This window comes from Monopterus albus, unplaced genomic scaffold (genome assembly GCF_001952655.1).
Source record: "Monopterus albus unplaced genomic scaffold, M_albus_1.0 scaffold176.1, whole genome shotgun sequence".
Lineage (NCBI taxonomy): Eukaryota > Metazoa > Chordata > Actinopteri > Synbranchiformes > Synbranchidae > Monopterus > Monopterus albus.
Window position 1 is genome coordinate 445,734 of NW_018128056.1, and position 15,716 is coordinate 461,449.

Below are 15,716 nucleotides of genomic sequence, written 5' to 3' on the forward strand. Positions count from 1 at the left end.
ATATTCTAATTTTGTGAAATACTGGATTTGGGTTTTTTTTGTCTTTAATCCATAATCATCAAAATTGAAACAAATAAAGGCTTGAAATATTTCACTTTGTGTGCAGTGAACTAATATAACATACAAGTTTCACTTTTTGAAACAAATTATTGAAATAAATGGACTTTCCCTCGATCTAATTTTTTGGCACATACCTGTATTTTACTCAGGTCTGCCTGGTAAATATAACTGTCTCAGAGCATAAAGCTTAATATCTCAGCAGGTTTGTGCAACAATGTAGTGACACAAGAAACCCAAATATTACTTATTACTTACTTATTAACATATAAAACCATTTTGAGAAATGCAGGTAAAGAATGGATTGGTCAAGAACAGTCTTACCTTTCCCGAGTCCATGATGGGTCCAGAGTGTGAGCCAGGAGACTGGTAATGATCAGTAAAGCCTGCGTGCTTGATCACGCCGTGTTCACTCATTAATCAACAAACACATGCGTGCACACAGATACACACACATACACATCTACAATGTTATCTGAAGATAAAAGAAGTCTTGTATATCTTGCATTCACAAACACACTCCTACCACAAGGACTCAAATCTGTAATTTATTTATAGTTGTACACTATTCTCTGTCTCTCTCTGCCACACACACACACACACTCACTTCTGTTAATGATACACTGGAGAAGCGGTCAAAGTCTGAGGGTCGACACAGATACCCGGGTGCACACTTGCAAAAAAAACTCACAAACACATCCACAAAACAACACACAACTCCAGAAGCGTAATGCTCTAGTTTAATTTATTTCTCTCTTACAGCATCTCTTTTACAAAACAAATAAATCCCAAAACATTAGTAATGCTCTTTCAAAATAAAAGAAATAACTAGAAGAAAAAAAAAACAGTGGTTTTATCTTTAAAAGTAGAGTCCTCAGTGGAATGACCAATTATTTTTCAATGGGAAGAGTGAATTTCACAACAGACAAACACAGTAATAATGCCCCATTCGCGCCTGCTCATTAATCATGTACAGCAAACACATTCACATATGCACACGCAGGGAAGACGGCGGTTTCTTGAGCTTGGCTTTATTGCTAAATGTTAGCCCACTCCCCCAAACAGAAATGATGAAAATATAACAGAAAGCTTTTAATAATTGAAGAGAAAAAAATAAATTCAAATGATCATTACATCATTGGAGAATTAATCTTTTTTTTGTGCCACCTTAATTTTGTTAAGCATAAGCCACCAAACTGCCAAAGCTATAGTAGAGCCATCATAAAAAGACTAATCTTCATTACATTGCTCTCCAACATGGACGTATGCACAAACTACTCCGCTCTCATTAGTGTTATAAAATCCTTTCCAAGAATAAATCAAATTGTTGATGTCAATCTCCCCTAGATAAGAAAAGTAACATCAGTAATGTTTTGAAATTAGATTAAAAAAACAAAACAAAAACACTAAAACCCCCCCAGTGTAAAGTAAACTTACAGGCAAAAAAAAATAATAATGTGTGCGAGAATCTTTTGGCCTCCATTTTAGTTTTGCTTACATCATACTAGGCCCTGTACAAACAGTTAGGAGCCAAAATCAAAAGCACGATTCAGAGGAGCATGATTCAAAAGGACCACACAGCTTTCAACAGTGAGTGCTATCACATGCACACAGTATTCGGGTTAGTAGCTCATATCCTGTTGAGGTTGTGTTCGGGTTATGCCATGTCTCCTCCAGCAACATGGCTGAATCCATGAACAGCCAAAACATTACTGTGTTAAAGGAAACAGAAACACACTCCAGAAGAAATAAAACAAAACATTAACCACTAATATTGCCTATTTTAAATGTGGGGTGTAGAGATTCACCAACTTAGAAACTAAATCTGCATGTAAACACACTCAGTGTTGCTTTGATCGCATTAAGGTAAAGGTTCACGCACAGCAACATCGATTTCAGCATCCCACTCTGAATTGAACAGGATTCATTTCAACATTAAGTTAAACACTCATTCACTTAACTCACACACACACACACACACACATATTAACATACACTCTTAATTTCAGAGACACAAATGTGCTGTACATTTCATCAAGATTCAAAGACTGGCTGACTTCAAACTGCTACGCAGACAAAAGAAAAGAAGAGAAAACAACCAGAATGAGCAGAATGATGCTCTCATTGTTTAATATTACAGTATATCTGATGCAGCACCTTCAGAGTTTAAAGAGTGACAACAAGGAGATGAGTGTTGTGATGATGGTGGCGTAGAGGGTGGGATGACAGGCAGACGGAAAGAGGAAGAAAGTAGAGAAGAAGACAGAAGGGAACAGCAATTTCTTTTTAAAGGGACACAGACATCATCTTTGCATACTGTTGAGATCCGCCTATGACAGCAGAGTCACCGCATCTCTATCAGTGAACTGTGATCAAACACTAAATCACAGTTCAGTTTACTTAGAACCCGAAAAGATGGCGAGAGGAGGAAATGGAGGAGGAGAAGGGGAGTGACAAAGGAGAAAGAAAATCAATCAGGCTGTTTGCTTTCACTGCTGACACGCAGAATAGATTTGTCATCCCTCAGCTGTCCTCCCTGCACTGTCATACTCACAGGGATATATTTAAATTCAAATTAAATCTCATTCATCTATTCTTCCTCCGCCCTCCGAGGTGCAGTTCTCAGGAAATGAGCCCAGACATGGCAGACAGAGAGTGAGGGAAATGGAGGACATGGGTGTCAAAGGAATAAAAAAGTGATGACTAAATCCAGCAAGGAGGAGGGAAGGAGCAGAGGCTTAAGAAGGAAGGACAAAATGAAGAAGAGGAGCAACAAAAGGGAACAGGTGTAAAGTGTATTTCTACAGTTGCTGAACACTTGAATGCACCAGTCTCTTCAGAAAGAAGAGACAGACAAAGAGTTACAGACAGACACAGAATATTTGGAAAGCCACTGGCACCAGTTTGCCAGGCTGTTCAGTAATGATGGCTTCTGCAAAACCCAACATAATCTAGGGCAACAGGTCTCTTCATTTAGAACAGGTGGTTTTTTTCTTTTTAAGATAACTTTTCCCGCACCACGTTAGTCTCTCCAGTGTTGTAAGAGTTCATTTTTGGCCTCTCTATCAATCAGGTTCATTTGTGAGATGTGTCGCCGGGCTGACCAATAAGAGAGTGAGGCAGAGCGAACTGCGGGAAGAGCCATCACCAGTTCATCATAGAGTTTCTGTTGAGAGTCATGAAGAAAACTTGGCTGCTGCCTCCTGAACGCACTGATGCAAAGAATACCTAGAGAGACAGAATAATATAACAGATGTAAACATCAACAGGTCCCTTTTCTTAATATTAAGGCTATTATTTTCATGCATTTAAATTTATAAGTGCAGTATAGGTGTTAAAAGGTACGTCTATGTTTTATATAAGAATCTCCCCAGATACACTTCATGCAGTTTTTTTTTTTTTTTACTACCTTTCCTTTCTTACATTATGGTTAAAATTTCACCTGATATAAATCTACAATTTAACAGTTTTGATCTATTGTCTGGGGCAAGATCTGTGCAATGTCGACCCAACTTCATGCTAAGAGTCGGTGTTTTTAAAACTTGTGTACTGTATGAGCAAATACTACAGACAGGGTACAAATGAAGAGGAGGTTAAGTCTGTCTCAGTATTTCTGACTGATTACTGAGAACACACACAGCACACGCAGTTTTACCTTGTCGTTCCGCTCACAGAGGAACTTAAGTCTCTGGGCTCTCTTGTGCATAAAGACTCCATCCAGATGACCTGTTTCCACAGAGCGGATCTCTATCGCTTTTTCACCCCAACCCATGATCTGATTAGAATGGATATAGGCTGGAAAAACACAAGAGAGGTGTAGGTGACAATGGAAAAATAAATAAATATATATTCATACATCATTTTACTGAGTACATAAATAAACAAAAGACACATCTTAATGCTGTTTCAATAGGTTAATCAGCAATGAACTGCTTCTTTTGGAGGCTGTAGCAATATTACATCATGTAATGATGCCATGTTTTATATTAATATTGAATAGCACTAGTTTTTTCCACCACTAGAAGTCAGAGCAGACTGTAAACCAGGACTGTGGAAATGTTGATGACAGCACAGCTAGCTGACATCACATGTCTCTTTTTACAGTGATGATATTTTAATCACATCTTTAAGAAAAAACAGCAGATGCTACTAATCTAAACAGCAGTATAAAGTGTAATACCCATGGCTGCCAAATGAGGGCAGTAGAACACATGAAATTACATTAAGTGATATCTTCTATGCACATACTCCTTTCTTTGTTGCACTCTCTTGCTCTTATCTCCTCTCTCGCTCCCTGTTTCTTACTCCCTCACATTTTTACACATTTTGTTTAGCCATTTCGCTCTAGTTCCCAAACATTTACACCCAGTCCCCCGCTCTTTGTTTTACTTGCTAAGCAGCTCTGAGGCCTTCCTATGGACACTGATGTTTTAAACTGATTTCTGAATGTAATTAAACTTTAAATGAACCCCTAAAAACTAATTTCTCACACTTTTCATCTGCAAAGAAACACATATACACAGGCTGTGAAACAGGAACTGGCATATCACTGTAGTTATTTAAACCTCTTAACTTCAAGCTTGGCAGTTTTTAAATTTCTATCTTTAAACTGGGTGACTCCAATAATATCAACCTAACAGGCGTAAATATAAGAGTGTGGGGGTGACATACCAACAGAGGTAGGCATCTCTCCCCACTGCAGCACCACATCCTTGGTGATTCGACCGTAGGTGTTGACGTAGACGCCCTCGTCCTCATAACACAGCAGCATTTCCATTCCATCAGTCTTCGGGAGCACCACTATGGCGTGAGGTGTCACCTGGCTCTGGATCTAATGCAGATACACACACGCAAACGCTTCAGAGGCTTTAATTAAGTCTGTCAAATTAATCATAATCCACATTAGATTAAAATTTTACAGCAGCTTCATCACAGGCATTTAATGCAACAGAATTTAGCTGGTTCTTTTGGACCAGCCTGCATTTTGAAATCTTTTAAAAAGCAGGTTAGTCGACTGCCAAATATCAGGTGCATCAAACAGCATTATGAGCAACAGACACACTACAGCACGTTTCTCTGCCCTTGATTAACAGAAATCACATCAGAAGAGGTGACAAGAGTAGTACACATAGACCCTGCTTGAATCTGTGCATGTTATCCAAAGCGTAGCCCAACAAACCCCAATATTAGCACTAACATGTTATCATAAGGTGCGACTCAAAACTACACCTTGGGAGCACAAAAAGGATCATATCACTACAGCAAATGAGTGACAGGGTAGTGAAAAAACTCATCTTAGCCCAAATGAAACTACATTTATAAAAGAACTCACGCAAATTGACATGCACTTCTGCTAATTCTGGCCATATTAAGGAAGGACATTACTGTGCACATTGATCAAAGAGGAAAAAAGCAGCACTGTAACTAAGCAAAACCACTTTGAGTTTATTATACTCTTGTGTTGTTGGCTAGTTTTTGGAACATTGACAGGTGTGTGATAAACACCTGAGAGCACTGCACTAAATGAGATAGTAATTAGTAAAACTAATTCTTATAAATATGTGAGATTGCTTATACGCTGTAATTCTGCAATTTGGAGCTATGACTCCTGCATGAACCGTGTGATGTCTGCTAAGATGAATTTATTCACTCAAACCGGTTTCTAGCCAAGTCATCTAATAATGTCTATACTAATGAACTGTACTGCACATAGACACGTGCGTCTACTATGGGGTTTTATTACAGATCTGTGGGGAGGGGGGATGCCAGAACATCACCTTCATCTGTTTGGCACACTGGAAGAGAAGGTGACAGAAAAGGAGAGAGAGGGAGAGGAAGCATTGATGAAAAGTGGTTAAGTATGTTCTTTAACAATAAGTCTTGTGGCGTGCCCACTGTAAGGCCTGGGCTCAGCTGATCTAGGTCATCAAACTGAACACGGGGTAAAATAGTGTGTCCTCACATTTGTATTCAGCAGTTTATATTTACTGAAATATTGCCAATAAAGTTTGGCTGAACTGCATTTGAATTCAATCTTAGTAAGAGCACGTGAGCAGTGAAGCTACCATGGAACAAACTAAAATGTATGCATGTATCAAAACTGATATGTATTCAACCTCATACCTATAGCTGCCATGAGTGACTGAGTGGCCGTAACTGAGTGTATACTTTAAATGAAAAGAGACATAAGCCAAAAGAATGCACTGACTTCTTGGTAATAATGCAACAGAAAATCTGGAGGCAGCTGCTACTTCTTTGTCTTCTATATTAAGAGCAATTCAGTCATTTCAGTTACATTCTGTCTACTTAACACTGATAGTCCCAGCCCAGTACACAAAACTAAAAATATTTAATGAGGTAAAGCTCTCATCAATCTTTCATTTGCACAACAGCAAACCAAAGAGGGAACCTGTCAAGAAAAGTATTCAAAGAAGCCAGTCTGCGTGAGACAAGGTATGGTGAGTCACTGTTGCCATTGACATGGGAGGAAATCAGTAGGTGGATGAATGAAGGAATAAAAATGGACTCATATTCTTGTCATGTGCATGTTTTGATTTAAATTCATCACAGCTGAGAGTACCATTTTCAAAAAACACGTTTATTAAAGATTTACAAAAGCCACACAGACAGACATACAAAGACAACCCTGCACTTACATGTGAGGGGATGTAAATGTCATAAGGGTTGCCTGAGTCCACATCAATGACATGGAAGCCCATGCTGGAGCCATAGATGACCTTTAATCTCTGGCCTTCCTCCACAGTAAGATCAACCAGCTGGGGACGATGCTGCAGTTCGGTGAATGACTGAAAGACAGACAGAGTAAGTAAAGGAGGAGAATACAAGTGAAGCAGAAAGATGGGAAAACAAAGACATTTAGTGATAGAGGATGATGATGGAGCAAAGGAAACAGTGTGGGGCAAAGAGTGAGAAAGACAAAGTCAGAAGGTAATAATAAAACTGTCAGTCTTGATGCACGCTAGCATACGCTGAAAATTACACAGGGTGTGCTTGCTAGTGTTCATATCTGTGACGTTTGTGCCTACATACCTTAAAGGCCATGAACTTGTGGTAGGGTTTGGGAGCCCAGGCATAGATTTCCACCGAGTTCTTCAGAGCAATCACCAAGAACTTAATCCTCTCATATTTCACTGGAAACAGAAAGACACTGTTTCTCAAAATTAGGACCACATTTTTTCATAAACTTACTACAGTAAAAAAAGGAAGAAGCCAGCAAAACCAGAATACAATCCTAGTTTACTAAAAATAAATAAAGATAAATAAAAGTCCATATTTTGCAGCAACTTCCTTAAAAGCATAAAACAGTTTGCACCAATTACTATATACTAATAGCAAAAGTAAAATCCTTGGAACAAAGATAACTTTGCTTTGTTTTGAAATTTTACAACCTATTCTAATATTATACATATACATGTTTTGCTTCTATCTGTATATAGCTGCACCTCGGTTTTGGACTACTGCCCATTCTCTTTTCTAGCTGCAATTTCCCCATTTGGTTAGAGGTTCAGGACGTCAGCCACAAACCTCCATATCTAACCCAATTTTTCTTCTATTTAAAAGACATTTTCAGCTCACTTTGGAGTGACAAGTGGGCCCAGTAAGAATAAGGGCTACTTATTGGTCTCAGCCCTACACATGATCCAAATACTCACACACAGAGATTCTTACCAACTTTATAATGCACACAACCCTCCATGTCTCCAACTGTAATCCAACCCTGCTTCTTTTCTACTTCTGGGTCGTTGTGTAATATTCTATTCCTCAACCAGGACAAGTAGTAGACACGCAACTTATTCTTTTTCCCTGAGAGGGGAGGGACAGACAGAGAAAGAAGATAAGGGCAACATTACTGTACTGGAATGAAGCAATACAATTCCTTATTATAACAAAAATATATTTACAGTGGCACATTCCATGGTTCTTTACTAATATTATGTAATTATTTATCAAACACATACTGTATTGTCCAGACTTTTCTTGACTGGGAATATGCACGTGCTACAATCTGTTTTGCAAGGTAAAGACCAAGATCTATTTTGATGTGTATGCTGGACTGTTAACTCATATTTAACATGTGAGAAAAATAGAGCGTGTTTATATGAGAATGTTCTTGTGTATGTGCATAAAGTGTAAGTGTGTTAGAGCTATTATACCAGATATGGTGACAAGCACATTGAGCCCCTCCAGCACATCCATCTGTAAGAAGCGCCGTCTGGTGATCAGGTTATAGACTTTTCCTTGTCCACTTCGGTCAAGCAGCATGAGACCATTCTCTGTCCCCACCAGCAAATTCACGCCTATGCACACACATACACAAGTTTTAGATGCAGAAATACAAATGGAAGCATTCGGGAGATAAAAATGTTCTTATTTTACAGGAAGGATAAATAATGTTCCCCCTTACCCCAGAGTGCAGCACACAGAATCTCAGAATTGAAGCGTTTCTTGTATTTGCGGATCTCTGGTGTGTCACTGTGGGGTCTGATGTTGGTAGGATTGACATTGACCACAGAGATCTTTCTGGCTTCGTTTAGTCTGGCCTGCTCCTGCCTCAGCAGCTCATTAGCAAACATGGCTGGGGCACAGAAGAAGAAGATGGAGAAAGAAATCTGTGATTTGAATTTTTGACTGCTGTGCAGACTTGATAGAAGCAAAATTTAATATCAAAGTTGTCTCTCACTACTCATTACTGTTATGTAAAATGTGTGACCAGAAAAGTAATGTGTTTTCTTTACCTGCTGCTGAGTTCTCATTGTCGTTTTCACTTGGGGAGGTTTGATAGACACGTGGATCAACAAATGGGGTAAAGGACGCTTTGGACCCGCCTACACCAAACTGTAAGACAGAAAACAGTGAGTAAATGTTCAACAGCAGCCTGCACACCACCCAGAGCAACTTGAATTATCATCACCCTTTCTGATTTAGCTTTTTCTTATCCGTTATATGTGACATAAAAATCAGTCATGTGAGGTATAAGTCAGCAGATACTATAAGCAACATTACCAAATCAAAGCAATCAAATATACTTATTTATTACTGTCTATAAATAGTGTGCAAGTTTTCAGCCTCTTCTTATAACACTGAATGAAATGTGGCTTTTAGATCTCTACAACATCCTCTAAATTAAAATACAAATTTCTTGTTTGCCTAAATAATCATCCCCCCAGTCACTATTTGGTAGATGCACCTCTGACAGCTTTCAGTCTGTATGGTGAACACTCATTACATGAACATTTTCCCCATTCTTCTTTGGTGATGGAAAAACAATAAAACACAAAAACACCCAAGGGGCGTAAACATTTTATAGGCACTGTAAGAACTGATAATAATCCACATCAGGTGCTTCATTCAAAAGCCTATTTTATAGATAATGTTTAAATATATTTTTACCATGCGCTGTATTAACTGAGCTCATGTTTTTTCACAGCACTTTAACCAGGCATGTGAGTTAATGTGTGTGTTTTTGTGCTTGGCTGTTATGTGTGTGTCTGACCTCAGCCATGTCACCCAGTTCCTGCAGGGTGGTGGTGGGTGTGGCTGAGGGAGAGTTGCTCTGCTGTACCAAGTCAGGGAGGTTACCATGGTTACTGTGATTCCCGAACCCATTACTCTCAGTGTGACTGCCTCTCCTCCTCTCCTCTGCCTGGGAGACAGAAAAGGAGAATGTAAAGAGTTGAGGAATTCAGTGAAGATAGAATATGTAAATAAAATAATTTTTCTTTCTTTTCTCACTAAATATGTGTTTTTCTGTGTGTGTGCACACGTGTTCATCACCTCTCTCATGACCAGGGTTCCGTCCTTGGAGCTATTATAGGCATCTCCCAGAGAGTCCTCTGTAAGCCCTCCATATGACTCTCCACTACTCTGCACTGCTGGCCTGCAACACACACACACGCACACACACATGCACAGACCCGATCATTTGTAAAAGCAATTCCGTCAAATGTATACTGACAAGCTACTAGCACAGCGCATACTCCAAATGCATGCATATCTCAACACAAATGAACCCTGACAGATCCAGCTTGAAAAGCCGTGCCGTGAATGGGAAGCACAAAAACAATCAACTTACATGATGCGGGGGATGTCACTAACAGCAACAGTCCCATCATGCCCCACTGTCTCCCCATCGTCATCGCTGCTCTCTGATTCTTCACTAGACGATGAGTAGTCTGTCACCTTTAGAACACACATTAAAAAAAAAAAAAAGCACTGTAATAAGACAAGATACTTATTATGGCCGTGTTTAAATTACCTCCCAAACCCATTTGGACTTGCACATTTTCAAAATCTCACTGTTAAAACAGTGGAGTTATTCAAACTAAATGTACTTTTTGACCACTAGTAGCATTGTGGCGCAGTTTTCACCAGTGGGTACCCATTTTGTTTGCATCACACACACACACACACACACACACACACACACACACACACACACACACACACACACAGATAAAGAAAATGTCATACATATTCCTGGTGCTGATTTTATGCTATTCCGATAATCTACAGTTGGTGACAATAACGTACAAAGTATGTCATAGTTCACCTACAAAGGCAAGACAGAACAAACTACAAGCTAGAAAACACTGATGTAAATATAGTTTTTAAAAATCTGGTTTACAAATGTTTCATGAGAAAGGAAATGCATTCAACACACACAGCTACTTTCTTTTTTTACATGAAAATGCCACTGGGCACCTTTAAAGCTCGGTCTCACAAAGTTGTGAAGGATTACACAACCAGCTACTGTATTTCAGTTTTATCAGAGGATACCAATAATATTTCTCTCAGAATAAGGAATTTGGTGGGCAAAAATACATTCTTGAACACTGCTGCTATTAGCCAGGGAAGTGTTTTCTAACTAAATACAGAGTGGCTTTAAAATGACTGCTTAATGCTCAGTTGTGTTTTGTTTGTATTTTTGACACAAACATTTGTCATCTTACCCAGTCCTGCTCTTACAAGGACCAGGTTTTTAGCTTTATTGTGTTGTTATTCTCATTTGTTTTACCTGAAGGCCAGGTGGGTGACTGTAGTCTTGCATTTACCCTTAAATATACAGTAGCAACAATTATCATTATTAGAATTGCCATAATACCTTGACTGGCGGTCTGCTGCCCTCCTCTACTCTCAGTTCTCTAAGTTCCTTAGCCAGTGCACTTAGGTCCTATGAACAGAGATAGAAGGGGAGAGGAGAAATAAGTAAGGTCATTTAGTTCTGTATCATCAGTCTCAGAACCCGAGGAGTGAATCACATACAAAGACAAGAGAAGCAGAGAGGGGCCAAGAACAGGACAAACCATCAGCAGCGTGACAAGAGGACAACTGATTTGTTGTCAGACAAACATCCGAGCCTGTAAACATACAGTAGGTTTCCCAGAAGAGTGCTTATCTGAAACCACTTTTCTTCAGTTTAGCAAGTCTAAAATTTATGTCAAATGAGTGGCGATCTCAGATGTGCACATTGATTCTCTCACAGGCAAATAGAAATTTTATGAAAACAGGCCATCAGACGAAAAGAGACAGATAATCAGACTAGACTGCAGCATCACTCTGCGTCCCCTCTACCAGTCACCCCCATGCCCATTGGCCTGTGCGTCCTCCCTTCCTCCCCTTCCCCATTCAATGGATCAGACCAAATCATGCAGACAGGGGGGGGGGGCCCCCCGCCATACACAGTGGGCTTACCAGCTCCTCCTGACCAGTAACCATGACAACAGAGAAACAGGAAAGGTGATCAGAGACTGTCCAGGTGCTTGGCAGTTCAGGTTACACACACACACACACACACACACAAACACACACACACACACACACACAACCCATGCATGCACACACAAAGTGCACAAGCACACATACACTCTCTCAGGTATACGTGTAGAAGTACACATGCACTGCCATCTCCATTACACCCTGATATTTGACAGTTAAGAGAAACAAACATCATACTTGTGAAACTAACTAACTCCACCATGCCGGGGGAAAACGGGGGCTCTGAAGATCGAAGCAAAAGGAAAACCGGGATAAAAGAAAGGGAACTCAAGCGTCACTAACCTCATCTATGGCTTTCTTATAGCTCTGAAGAATGACGAGAGACAGAGAAAGAAAGAAAGACAGAACCAGATGAAAAGCAGAAAAAAAAGAGAAGAGGAATGTGGAAGATTCCCAGAGAAGAGACAGCTGTGACAGAGAGTGAATGTGTGTATGTCTGTGTTGTGTGACTCACTGCAGGTCTGCTGGGTCTGGCCGATTCACGGCCTTCCTCCTGTTTGGACTTCGTGTCCTGACCGTCTCCAGGAGGTGATCTCTCCTGCTTTGTTTGACCTATCAGAACAAGGCAGTTATATACACCTTTGACCTATATAGTGGAGACAAGGTTCCAAAACTGTCTGAAGAGTTTCAATCAAAAGTTGTTTCCACATATGAACTCCGAACTATGTCTGTAGAATCGGGTCCAGACTTTATCCAGAACTGCTCTTTCACACATGTAGCACACAACAGGAGGTAGACCATGTCAGACACATTCTCACCTACTGGAAATACTTTGGTTTATGGAAGGGGGCGTGCCAGGTTAGAGCACACAGGAGGCAGGACAAGACGCGGTCATGTAGCCACTTTGTTCATAAACAACCAACTCTCTCAGCTGTACCTTAAAATTGCTTGGCGATTCTGGTGCCGGCTCTTAACGACAGAAGTTCCTGAATCTTGTTGCGTCTCCAATTAGATATTTTTGTTGGTTCCTTTTTTGTAAATAACCACTCTTCTTCACCATCTGATGTTGTTTTTTTTTCCTGTTTCATGCCACTCACATGATAGAAGATCACACCCACTAGCTTGCTGTGAATAATCTGGACTACTACACTGCTGTTTTCACACATGGGTTCACTGGGATTTCATGGGGACTTTGTAATGGGGTGCTGGCAGGGTAAAGTCCGCTTAATGTCCGGGTCAACTGACTAGAACATTTGCATTCTCAGCTAATGCTCCTCCAGGAAATGTCTAGATAATTTCAGGGTTCCAGTGCATGTCTGAAAAGAGCTAAAATGTGTCATACTAAAGAATTTGTGCATTCTCAGACAATGACATTGCAATCGACTGATTAATTCTTAAGCGATTTATTATTTTTCTCACCATACCTTGATGCTGTCTCATCGTATACATATCTGCCATATTTACTTTCAACCCGACTGAAAAATGGTAGTAATGTCCATCAAAGACGAAACCCCATCCTACCATACTTCAGCCTCTTTCTGTGCCATGTGCTTGTCTGAGAGGGCTCCATGCATAACTCAGATGTCCCTCTGGCCTGCTGTTTGACACATCCCTCTGCACCACTCTCTATCTCCCCCTCTCATTTCCTCTCCTATATCTCTCTGGAGGTAGGTGAGAGCAACGGGGCACATCAGACAGGTTGATCAGAGCAGAACCGTGACTGACAATGTCCCGCTGATAGCCTCTGAAACACGCCAAAGCCACGTTCGCGTATGTCAGTGTGTGTGTGTTTCTCTGTGTGCACAAAAGCCATGTACGCACAACAGTTTTTAATTGTTTGCATGAAAGCGTAAAGATGTATTTGCCAGTGAAGGTGTGTCCATGTGTGCATGAGCGATTTTTGGGGATCACAGTTTGTGAGTGTGTGTTTGTACCTCTCCTCTCAGCTGAGCCTCCCTGAGATGAAGGGGAGGAGGAAGATGATGAATTGGAGGACGTTCTCTGTAGTATGGCATCCAGAGAGAGCTCTGAGCATCGTAGGTCTGGGTTACTGAAACATAATGAATGTGCTTTAACTCTTTTGTCAGCTCTTTGTAATAACAGGACATATTTACATAATACACTGCACAATTGACATTTTAGTGCAGTGCGGAGCGCCATAACAGGCACAGTGTGACAGTGGATTGGGTCCGACTGCTCGGGTCCTCTGAGGGCTGCACTCTTCTGGACAGAGCTTATAGAAGACATGAGGTAGGCAGGTAGCATTAAGGGCCTTGCTTAAGGACCCAGGCAGGATATTGACCATGCCCTGACCAGGGTTCAAAACCCCACCCTTCTGTACCAAAGTCAGTGGTGTTACCCACTGAGCTATCCCATCTGTTTTTTCCCCAGAGTTCAGACTTTATTAGCATGTTTGCAACAGGTTAGTGCATTTGTTGTCCGAACAGCTGCAGGCTCCGCTTGATATTCACCAGATGATTACACCTTCTCATACGTCCTCATTGCAACATTGTCATCCATGATGCATTTAGCTATTAGTTTTCCCTCTTGAATCTCTCATTCCAGCATCCCGAGTCTTTCCATCCCACATCTGTTTCTGCACCAGTTTGCCATTGCCAGTGACAATTGTCTTGGTTTGTCGGCCATCAGCAGTGGTCTCATCAAATTCATCATTCAGCTTGAACTTGATTTCTGTTGTCTTGAACATGCTCTCAGATCTCAGTGAGATAACCCCATCATCCACACTGATCACCAACTTGGGCTTCACAATGTTACCCATCTGCCGGGTGGCCAAACCTACACCAAGTGCCTTCATGTATTCATCAAAGTTCTCACTGGCAAAGTCCAGGTTCCAACAAACTGCTCAACCATGATGGTGACGTTGAAGAGACGTATGCTACACAGACACAATACAGGTAAAGCCCCCTAACCTGATGGTGAAGTGCAAAGATATACATTTTCACCTAACAAAGGTGAACACGCCCAAAAAATTAAATTGTAAGAAGAAGTGCTATTTTGAGTGTTACCTAGTCTGTATGAGCGGAGAACCAGCCTGAGGGCCCAGACCCACACCTCCGTTAGGGGAATTCTTCCTGACCAAGGCTGGGGAGATGGAAGTGATCCTCTGGGGAACCTGGACACAGAAATACACAGAAAAAAAAAGTCACCACTGCTGGTACGGCTCAGCCTTTAATCCACTAGCATACCACTCAAAGCTTCCATAAAGTTGTTCAGTTATTATATATCAGTAATATATCTGTGAGATGGCAAAACAAAGAGTGACATAGTTCATTACAAATGTGAATATCCTGCTACTGAGTAATGTTTACGGGCTTGTTGTGTTACACATGTCCTGGTAAACAGTGCTATCCATCCATCCAGCCATCCATTTTCCTCCACTTATCCGGAACCGGGCCGCGGGGGCAGCAGTCTAAGCAAAGATGCTCAGACTTCCCTCTCTCCAGACACTTCCTCCAGCTCCTCCGGGGGAATGCCGCGGCGTTCCCAGGCCAGCCGAGAGACATAGTCCCTCCAGCGTGTCCTGGGTCTTCCCCGGGGCCTCCTCCCGGTGGGACATGCCCGGAACACCTTCCTAGGAAGGCGCCCAGGAGGCATCTGAAACACAGAATAAGGTTCCAGAGACCAAGCTGTGTGTGGAGGTGAGCCCAACTATCTCTAGCCGGTACCTCTCAACCTCCCGCACAAGCACTGGCTCCTTCCACACCAGCGAGGTGACATTCCATGTCCCCAGGGCTAGTCTCCGTGTCCAGAGATTGGGTCGTCGAGGCCCTTGCCTTTGACTGCTGCCCGATCCACTGTGCACCAGCCCCTTACAAATCCTCCTGCAGGCGGGGGGCCCACGGGAGGACGTCCCCACATCGCTTGTTCGGGCTAAGCCCGGCCAGGCCCCGTGGGAAAAGCCA

General features: G+C 41.4%; 2 protein-coding genes and 1 pseudogene across 8 annotated transcripts in view; all 3 read right to left on the reverse strand.

Annotated features, from left to right (window-relative positions):
* Positions 1-396, reverse strand: part of slc2a2 (solute carrier family 2 member 2) — a 6,069-nt gene extending 5,673 nt beyond the window's left edge. Inside the window, exon 1 of the mRNA XM_020616642.1 lies at positions 382-396. Coding sequence (XP_020472298.1) covers positions 382-396 — 15 coding nt within the window. The remainder of the gene's footprint in view (positions 1-381) is intronic.
* Positions 397-837: 441 nt separating this feature from the next.
* Positions 838-15,716, reverse strand: part of tnika (TRAF2 and NCK interacting kinase a) — a 59,427-nt gene continuing 44,548 nt past the window's right edge. For 4 of the 7 annotated variants that reach the window (XM_020616598.1, XM_020616595.1, XM_020616597.1 and 1 more), the window contains 17 exons: positions 14,820-14,926; positions 13,728-13,843; positions 12,308-12,405; positions 11,180-11,248; positions 10,151-10,257; positions 9,853-9,955; positions 9,572-9,721; positions 8,814-8,913; positions 8,483-8,653; positions 8,232-8,375; positions 7,747-7,881; positions 7,108-7,208; positions 6,714-6,863; positions 5,835-5,852; positions 4,729-4,888; positions 3,713-3,852; positions 838-3,285 (listed from right to left, as the gene is read on the reverse strand). In XM_020616598.1, coding sequence (XP_020472254.1) covers positions 3,202-3,285; positions 3,713-3,852; positions 4,729-4,888; positions 5,835-5,852; positions 6,714-6,863; positions 7,108-7,208; positions 7,747-7,881; positions 8,232-8,375; positions 8,483-8,653; positions 8,814-8,913; positions 9,572-9,721; positions 9,853-9,955; positions 10,151-10,257; positions 11,180-11,248; positions 12,308-12,405; positions 13,728-13,843; positions 14,820-14,926 — 1,953 coding nt within the window. In that variant the 3' untranslated portion in view covers positions 838-3,201. The remainder of the gene's footprint in view (positions 3,286-3,712; positions 3,853-4,728; positions 4,889-5,834; positions 5,853-6,713; positions 6,864-7,107; positions 7,209-7,746; positions 7,882-8,231; positions 8,376-8,482; positions 8,654-8,813; positions 8,914-9,571; positions 9,722-9,852; positions 9,956-10,150; positions 10,258-11,179; positions 11,249-12,307; positions 12,406-13,727; positions 13,844-14,819; positions 14,927-15,716) is intronic. The other 3 variants (XM_020616599.1, XM_020616600.1, XM_020616594.1) reach the window with 1 other exon arrangement.
* Positions 14,237-14,755, reverse strand: LOC109969599 (myelin P2 protein pseudogene; annotated as a pseudogene).